This window comes from Tupaia chinensis, unplaced genomic scaffold (assembly GCF_000334495.1).
Source record: "Tupaia chinensis unplaced genomic scaffold, TupChi_1.0 Scaffold150006_1, whole genome shotgun sequence".
In the NCBI taxonomy this organism is placed as follows: domain Eukaryota; kingdom Metazoa; phylum Chordata; class Mammalia; order Scandentia; family Tupaiidae; genus Tupaia; species Tupaia belangeri.
Window position 1 is genome coordinate 4581174 of NW_006209847.1, and position 9347 is coordinate 4590520.

The window sequence follows — 9347 nt, forward strand, 5'->3', positions numbered from 1 at the left end:
TCCTCTTCAGGTGGGCACCGGGGAGAAGAAGAAGGTTATGGGGGTCCTGGATATCTACGGCTTTGAGATATTAGAGGTGAGAGAGCCTCGTCCAACCTCAGACTCCTGCTTCTCTAAGGCTGGAGTTGGGCAGGCTACGCAGAGGCGGATGTGCGAGGGAAGGTAGGCCTGGGAGGGAAGAAGGATTGGGGGGTAAACTGGTCTCTCTCTAACCTTTGTACCCCCCACAGGATAATAGCTTTGAGCAATTTGTGATCAACTACTGCAATGAGAAGCTGCAGCAGGTGTTCATAGAGATGACCCTGAAAGAGGAGCAAGAGGAGTATAAGAAAGAAGTAAACTAAGTATTCTCCCTACTTCCTCTCTTGTGACTTGTAGGTAGATGCCAGATCTTCCTTTCTCCTTGATCACAATTTCCTCTAAATTGTCCCCAGACAGGAACACAAAGGACACAAAGTCTCTCTTTGCAGAGCTGAGCATTCCGGCATTACCAAGTGGCCCTAATTCTCTGCTCTGCACTCCCGATGTCCCCAGCCTCCCACTCCATGCCAGGCAAGGCAGGGGCAGAGTGATGGAAGTGTGCGTGTGTGGAGTCCTGACAAGAGTGAAGTGACAGCTGTGCTTGGCCTACGGCAGAGTGTGCGCCACATTTAGAAGGGACATAGCTCCTGGGCTTGGCACCCCACTGCATCCCTCGCTGGGCCCTTCTCTAACATCTGACTCTTTCCTCTGGGCCCTGACTGATGTGGCTGTCCCTTCTGTAGCACTCCGATCCTGGACCTCCTCACCAGAGGTGCCCCACGGCTGCAGCTTTCCACACTTCCCTGACTCAGTGCAAACCCGTTTCCTATGGCTAGGTGTTAGAAAAGCTCTCTGACTAAGCTCACCTGTCGCTGCGTGTAAATGGTGAAGAGTCTCACTCATCGAAACCCTCCCAGGATGTTCCCTTGCGGGCTCTCAGGAGTCCGTTGTGGAAGAATTTCAGGCAATGTGGTCACGAAATGTGGGAAAGTGTTTTCAGGCTTTTTTATTTTTAATAATTTAAACGATCAAACAGTTAATACAGTCCCATTCTCCAACATTTTAAAAGTTTAAAAAATATAAAGAAAGGTCTCTCTCTCTCTCACACCCCAGCCCCTTCGTTCCCTTCCCAACCCAGAGACAACTAAAAAGGACCTTCTTCCAGAGACCTCCCGTGCATACCAACAAATCTATACATCTATTTTCCCACAGAATTTATGCAAACGGCAGTAAAGGCACCTGTTCTGCACCTTGTTTTTAGTCACTTGACAAGAGATCTTTCCGTACCGGTGTACAAAGATCCTTCTGTACAGCTACATTGCATTGTAAGGACATCACATTCATGAAACTGATTGTGGAAGGTGTTCTGGGGGCGAAGTGAGGGCGACTGAATCCCCTTCTGCTTCTTTAAAGGCCTGTGAGGGAGGAAGGCAAGAAAGGCTTGTATTCCGCTGGGACGGCCCCAGCCTGGGACATCTGGCACTCGAGTGGGATCGAGAGCTATCCTGCCTGCAGCCCTGATAACCAGCAAGTCCCCCAAAGTGGAGAACGAGTCTATGGGTCTTCTGCTTGTCTATCATTCTTGCTTTTTAAAGAATATATACGGTCCCAAGGCATCATGTAGGCTAGTGGTTCTTAAAGTGTGGTCCTAGACCAACGTCGATACCGTCAATATCAGCATCACTTGGGAACACGTTGGAAATGCAAATTCTCGAGGCCCATCCCAGGCCAGCCAAACCAGAAACTTGAGAGAGGGGACTCAGTTATCAGTGTGGGGTTTTACAGTTTATTTTTTGGGGGACAAGCTGTTAACGTAATGGCTGTGTCACTGGACTCCCATGTAGTTGACCGTGGTTCAAGTCCTGGACCCAGCGGCTTAAACTCATGCCAGGCATGTGTGGGTGTGTGCCCAAGATCCCAAGAGGAGAATGGAGGAGAAGGGATTGCAGCGTGTCCATCCCCCCTGGGGCATGATTTCTTGCTTTCTGTCTCTCTGTCTCTCTCTGTCTTTCTGGTGAGCACACATGCCCTATAGCAAAAACCTGTTAAAAAAAATAGTTTATTTTTGGCTTATCCCCATGGCCTAGTTTTTAAGGGAGCTGGATCCCACACGGCTGACCACAGTTTGAGTCCCAGACCTGGCAATTTGAAAAACACACTGGGTGTGCATGCCCCAAATCCCAACAGAATGGACAGATAAAGGAGAAGGAATTGTGGTGTGACCATGCCCATTGGGGGATGCTTTCTCCCTTTCCCTCTTTCTCTGTCTCTATCTCTCTCTGGTGAGCACATGAGACCTCTGGTAATTAAAGAAAAAAAAAGTTTATGTCTTTCTCTCATGAGAGAGAGAGACAGACAGAGAAGGGGTTAGGTGAAGTGTGCACCCCAACAGAGCCTTTCCATCATGGTCTACCCCACCCAGCTTCAGCCATCCTGGGTCAGACACAGGTATACACAATGGGTGTGCACACGGAGACCTTAGGACATGAACCCGGGACCTTCTTGTGTGGGTTGAGCATTGCAGAGTGTTCGCTTTACTGTGGGATCACCACAGCTGGCCCTGTGGTTTAACAAGCTGTCTAGGTAATTGTGATGCACACTTAGGTTTGAGTCTCATGGATGTAGATCTTTGCAGAGGTATCGAAATAGCTTCGTTTTTAAATGATAAACTTTCTTTTGTGTTCAGTTTTATGTATTTATTGTCAGAGTAGCATGGCTATTGGCCCTTCCATATACACCTAGATCTTTTCCCACTCCTGCACTGGGGTACTCTCAATCCCAATCTTCACCCAATCTTCATTCCCCATCCTCCACTACCTGCAGGACTCTCTGTATTGTCTCACCCCTCTCGCAGCTGCTCTGGTTCCTCCCCAGTGTCTGTCCACCCTCCTTTTAAATTCTCTACCAACCTTGGTGGAATGGTAAAAAGAGTCCACACTGGGACTAGCCGTTAGCATAATGCCTATGTCTCTGGACTCCCATGTAGTTGACTGTGGTTCAAGTCACGGACCCGGTGGCTTAAACTTACGCCGGGCGCATGTGCGCGTGTGCCCAAGATCCTGAGAGGAGAAAGGAGGAGAAGGGATTGCGATATGGCCATCCTCCCTGGGGGGTGATTTCTTGCTTTCTGTATCTCTGTCTCTCTCTGTCTTTCTGGCGAGCACACGCACCCTATAGCAAACTCCTCTCCAAAAAAAAAAAAAAGAGAGACCACACCAAGAACTTCTCTGAACTCTGGGGCTTCCCAAGGTCCTTTGTGGGGCAGGTGAAAGGCTGGGGCTGGCGAGGTCTTTGGATATGTGTCATGGACCTGACCCCTGTATTTTGCTGTGTCTCCACTCGCCAGGGCATACCTTGGACAAAGGTGGACTACTTCGACAACGGCATCATATGTAACCTCATCGAACACGTGAGTTATCTTTTCTTATCTGTGGGACTTTGCTGCCCAGGCTCCTGAACATCCTTCCTGTCTCCCTCCACCCACTGGGTAAGCATGATAAGGAGCAAAGGCTGGGAGGGGCAGAAGGAGCAGCAGTGAGAACATAGACATCTTGGAGGACCGAGTCAAGGTTGGGCTGATCTTGTTTCTGGCACCCAGAATCAGCGAGGCATCCTGGCCATGTTGGATGAGGAGTGCCTGCGGCCTGGGGTGGTCAGTGACTCCACTTTCCTGGCGAAGCTCAACCAGCTGTTCTCCAAGCACAGTCACTACGAGAGCAAAGTCACCCAGAATGCCCAGCACCAGTATGACCACACCATGGGCCTCAGCTGCTTCCGCATCTGCCACTACGCGGGCAAGGTGATATGGTCAGGGTGGAGGGTGAAGACTAGGGCCCAGGCATGGACTGCAATAGGGGTGGAACTGGGGGAGACTTGACAATGAGGCAGGAAGGCCAAGTGCTGGCACAAGATCATGAAGTCTCTAAACCCATTGGTGCTTTCCATAGGTGACATACAGCGTGACTGGCTTCATTGACAAGAACAATGACCTGCTTTTTCGGGGCCTGTCTCAGGCCATGTGGAAGGCCCAGCATCCCCTCCTCCGGTCCCTGTTCCCTGAGGGCAATCCCAAGCAGGCATCTCTCAAACGTCCCCCAACTGCTGGGGCCCAGTTCAAGAACTCTGTAGCTATACTCATGAAGAACCTGTATGCCAAGAACCCCAACTACATCAGGTGACACACTGGCATGCAGGGGATCATGCCACAGACTTGAGCAGAGTCCAGGCACTGTAGAACATGTCTGTGTGTGCGTGTGTGCGTGTGTGCATGTGTGTATGTGTGTGTGGGGAGTAGGCCTTTCCTCAAAGAAAACAGAGCCAGATGGGAGCTGAGTCCTGAAGGGGGACAGCATGGGATTTGTAAGGGACCGTCCAGCAGTGAGTAAACCTGGGAAGGCCAGTGTATTTACTTTTTCTGACAATTTCCAGCTAAGGGAAATGTGTGCAGAATAGGAAAATAGAGACCAGGGCGGGCTACACTGGCAACAGGTCAAATCCTGATGCTTGTGCCTCGCCCCACCTCCTGCCCAGGTGCATCAAGCCCAATGAGCATCAGCAGCGAGGTCAGTTCTCCTCGGAGCTGGTGGCAGTCCAGGTTCGGTACCTGGGGCTGCTGGAGAATGTGCGGGTACGACGTGCGGGTTATGCCTATCGCCAAGGCTATGGGCCCTTCTTGGAAAGGTACCGAATGCTAAGCCGGAGCACTTGGCCTCGCTGGAATGGGGGAGACCGGTAAGACCCAGCGGGGAGGCTGGGGAGCGGGGAAGGACCGTGCAGGAAACGTCTCTGGGGAGAGACCTGGCATCTGTGCACATCTGTTGAAGCTCAGTAACTGGACGCCTGGGAGATGAGCAGAATGGCCACTCCTTGGAGGCTGAGAGAGACTAGGGGAGAGGTGGAAGAGGGCCCTCCCTCGGGTACCCCTTTGCATCCTTCTCCTGTCTGCTCCTTAGGGAAGGGACTGAGAAAGTCCTGGGGGAGCTGAACCTGTCTTCTGAAGAGGTGGCCTTTGGGAACACAAAGATCTTCATTAGGAGCCCCAAGACTGTGAGTCTGAGGGTACACTTGCCCTTGGTGAGGATAGAAGGTGGGTGAAGTGAGGGCCTTCCTGGAAAGAGGCTATTTAGTAGGGAGGGGAGCGTCTGTAACTTGGAGTAGAGGGAATGAGCTGGTACTTTACCCCACCTGGCTCTGGGCTTTGGGAGCTGGGGTGCTGTGTGGTCCTCTTTGAGGCCTCCGCCTGGAGTGGAACTCGAATGGTGGGTGATGTGCTGCTCAGTGTCTGACTTCCGAGCCTGCTACATAGCACTGCTGCTGTTCGGTAGATGCTTGTCGAATGAATGCAGAATGAATGAACGAACTCGGCAGACAAAGGAAGGCTCAACTAGATGCTGGCTGGCTAGGCTCTGGTACTGCAGGGTAAAGGAGGAGAGCATGCAGCTTCCTTGTGCCCACCTCTCTGCCCCACCCTTCTACCTCACCCCAGCTTTTCTACCTGGAAGAGCAGAGGCGCCTCAGACTCCAGCAGCTGGCCACGCTCATACAGAAGATTTACCGAGGCTGGCGCTGCCGTGCCCACTACCAGCTCATGCGGAAGAGTCAGATCCTTATCTCCTCTTGGTTTCGGGGCAGCATGGTACCATCACCCCGAAAGTCCTATCCCCTTCCGTCTAACAGGAGGGTGGGAGGTGGTTCAGGAGGTGGGACACTTTCCTAACTGCTGATGTCTTCCACAGCAAAAGAAACGCTATGGGAAGATGAAAGCATCGGCACTGCTGATCCAGGCCTTCGTGAGAGGGTGGAAGGTAATGGAGGATGGAGAGGGGCTTCCTCCCTGCATGTGGCTCCTCCTGGGTGTGCCAGCTCCTGCCCGCATCCAGACAGCCCCTGGGTGTGATGGCCCGTCCACTTGAGCGTCTATGTCTGCGTGTGTGGGTGCCTGTCGGGGATCTCTGTCTGTCTGTCTGGGTGTGTCTGACTTTACCTCTCCCCGCAGCGACACTCTCGCTCTCTACCTTCCCTGTCTGTGTGTGGTTGAAGAGAGGAGAGTGTCGCCTAGAGCCTGCCTTCACTTTGGCTCCTTTCTTGTATGTCCTGCCAGGCCCGCAAGAATTATCGAAAGTACTTCCGGTCAGGGGCTGCCCTCACCTTGACAAATTTCATCTACAAGAGCATAGTAAGTGGTTGGGGGGTGAGGGTGGAAGTAGGGGAGGAGGAAGGAGGGACAGGTTTGGGAGAGGACCCCCAAGGTTGTCCCCCAAGAGCTTCCTCAATCTGCACGTACCTAAATCCCAGAAGAGGGGATGGGCCAGCAACCTGCAGGCAGCAGGCCTCAGCACTCAGGCCAGGGATAGAATCAGTCATTAGCCTGAGTGGACACTGCAGGCAACCTTGTGGTGGGGAGGGGTCCCAGCACACTCACCACCTGGTCCATGGGTAAATAGGCCCAAGAAGAGACTGGGGCTAGACCTTATTGGAAGAAGAAGAGCGAGGCCATGCGTGGCATTAACTCACCCACCTTCCAAGACCCACGGTTGGAGGGGGAAAGGCGGAGGAAGCATGTCTTCCTTCTGTCCCCTCTGAAACCTTAGCTGGTCAGTCAGACAGTCAATCTCAGGAAGGAGCCACCAGGATTCTAGAGGACTTGGCTCGGGAGAGGCAGGAAGAAGCCAGGACCAGGACTCATATTCAAACTATAGGCTGTTTCCAGTGGGAGAGAGACAGGCACAGAAGACAGTGATCTGGAGGCATCTGTCAGGCAGCAAGGGTGCTCTCTGAGCTGTGGCAGAGAGGAATCTGGGGAATTCAGCATGCCAGGGAAGCCGGAGGGGAGGAAGAGCAGGGGGTCTTGGGCAGGAGCAGCGCGGCCTCCCTGATTCAATTTGGCAGCTGCTGGGACCCTTACTAACTGTGCTCGTTTAGATATGAGACATGTCTACTTGGAGCCCTTCTTGTTTGGTAGAGAGAGGGATGTATGCTCTGAAGCTGGGGCCTCTTGATTGCCTTCCCGAGCCTTCGATTCCTCCCCGTCCCTCCTCTCATCTCTCCTGCTGGCTCGGCATGTCTGCTTCCCCAGAGTACGTGCTCTGGCTGCATACCGACACTCTTAATCTGATTTTGCTCTTAGCTGCTGACTGGTCCTGTCTCCCTCGGTGCTTTTACCTGTGTATCATCAGGCAGCTGCTGAATGCCAGCTCAGGAGCAGCTGGGTTTAGAGCAATATTGCCACAAGCCACACCCCAACAGAGGCATGCAGGGCCCATTGGCTATCGATTCCCTCAGCCATGGGGCCGTGGTTTGCATCACCTTGGCTATAACTGAGGCTAGTGCCCCTTACCTTTTGAACACTTACAATGTGATAAACTCTTTACCTGCATTAACGCTAATGCTTACAATAATTCTGTGTGGTGAATCTTTTTCTTTCCTCCATTTTATAGGGTAAAAAAGGCTCAGAAAGGTTCAATCCACCACTGAGAAATGGTAGAACTGGAATACAACCTATTTGATTTCAGAGTGTTTAACCACTGCTTAAGATTGGCTCCTGCTAAAAGAGGTCTGGGTGACCCATGGCCCTGGGCAGACCCAGGGGAAAGATGGCTATATAGGGAAGGACAGAAATTATTTGATTTAGAAAAAATAAAATAAAACAAATAATATGGAACCAGCAGATGGCATAATGGCTACATCACTGGACTCCAACGTATTCGCCCACAGTTCGAGTCCCAGACCCGATGGCTTAAACTCATGCCGGGTGCCTGTGCGTGCATGCCCAAGATCTGAGAGGAGAATGGAGGAGAGGGGATTGCAGCGTGGCCATCCTCCCTGGGGGGTGATTTTTTGCTTTCTGTCTCTCTTTCTGGTGAGCGCACATGCCCTATAACAAAAACTTCTCAAAAGAAAATAGAGAAAATAAAAAAACCACAAATAATAAAAGGAAGAGAGCCCTTAGAGGCTCCACTGATTGGAACAAAGCAGATTATGGAGATGTTTAGGAATGTTCGTTAAATTAAATCAAACCAGACCAAGGACTGGGAACTCCAAGGTGATTAGAGGTCTCTTCAGGCTCAGGCCCTGTGGGCTGAGCCCACTGTGGAAGCCATGAAGAACTTGGATAGTTCTAGCAATATATTGTGTTCTGTGCCTTCTTTTTAATTTTCCAGAAGGCACCTTCAGTCACTAGAAAGAGAGTGAGAAGGAAAGCAATAAAGCACCCCCCCTTCACCTCCATTTCTCCTTTCAAGATGTTGGGCAGCTGTGCACATGCACTCAACATATTTTTCAGGCAACCACCTCCAGGACTCATATTGTGTAGTGGGCCATGTGGGGTCCAGCCGCTTCAACCACCATGCCACCAGCTGGCCCGCTCTGCCTTTTTCTATTTCATTATTTTTTAAATCTAATGTCTTAGTACATTTCATAAAAATTCCAAACATTTTAGAAATACCCACATCAAGCTATTTTTCATAATTCAATAATTCCATCCCATAAAAAAAATGAGGAGTTATTCCTTGTTCTAGTTTAGGGGATACTGAATAGTCAGATGCCATGGATGAAACTTAATTGGATCCCCAAGTAGGAAAAATAAAGTCTAGAAGAAAGAACTATTTTCCATACAAATAAGCGTAGTACAGACAGATATATAGATAAAACGCTATGGGGTTTCAAAGAGAAGAGAGGCAGCCCATGGCCAGGGGACCAGAGAGGGCTTTAAGCTGGCTCTCAGAGGCTCTGGGTCCGCAGAGTTGAGCAGCAAGAGCCGCATGAGCTCAGGCGCAGGGTGGAGAGCCTGACAGGCAGTTCTGCCTGCCTGAGGTGCTGGAGCAATGAAGGGGGTCCTGGCACCCGAGGCCGGGCTCCAGGTGGAGGACTTTCAAGGGCGGCTGAGGTGTCCGTACCTGACTGGTGGGAGAGGAGGGGAGATCTGGTACCCATCCAATAACCCACACAGATGGTGGCTGCAGCTGTGGGCAGTTGTGAGCTGGGAGAGTAGGGAGCTATTGGAGAGAAATGTGGAGACCAGCTTTCCTGTTGGTCCCCCGGCCTCGCTTCTCTGGGTAACAGGTCTCTCTGGTTGAGAGCCAGCTTTGTCTCTCTCCAGTCTCCCATGATGTGCTTACTTCCTGGCCTTAGGCCCACGCTCCAGGCTGAAATAGATCGCAGAGGTGCCTCCCTTCTCTCCCGTCAGCACCACTCCTCACTGTGGATGGCCTCTCGGTTCTGCAGTGGCAGGGTCTGGGTGTGAGTTTGCCTGTCAGAAAGTGTTTCTTCTCTTCATTCCACTACCAGTCTCCCTGTTCCCAATCCAGGCACGGAAAATCCTGCTGGGG

The 9347-nt window shown here is 51.5% G+C and overlaps 1 protein-coding gene across 1 annotated transcript in view; it reads left to right on the forward strand.

Annotated features, from left to right (window-relative positions):
- MYO1A (myosin IA) overlaps positions 1-9347 on the forward strand; it is a 23994-nt gene that overhangs the window by 10845 nt on the left and 3802 nt on the right. Inside the window, exons 15-24 of the mRNA XM_027769640.1 lie at positions 26-76; positions 231-335; positions 3368-3430; positions 3620-3820; positions 3969-4195; positions 4552-4752; positions 4974-5067; positions 5507-5656; positions 5757-5825; positions 6122-6196. Of these exons, the coding sequence (XP_027625441.1) occupies positions 26-76; positions 231-335; positions 3368-3430; positions 3620-3820; positions 3969-4195; positions 4552-4752; positions 4974-5067; positions 5507-5656; positions 5757-5825; positions 6122-6196 (1236 nt within the window). The remainder of the gene's footprint in view (positions 1-25; positions 77-230; positions 336-3367; positions 3431-3619; positions 3821-3968; positions 4196-4551; positions 4753-4973; positions 5068-5506; positions 5657-5756; positions 5826-6121; positions 6197-9347) is intronic.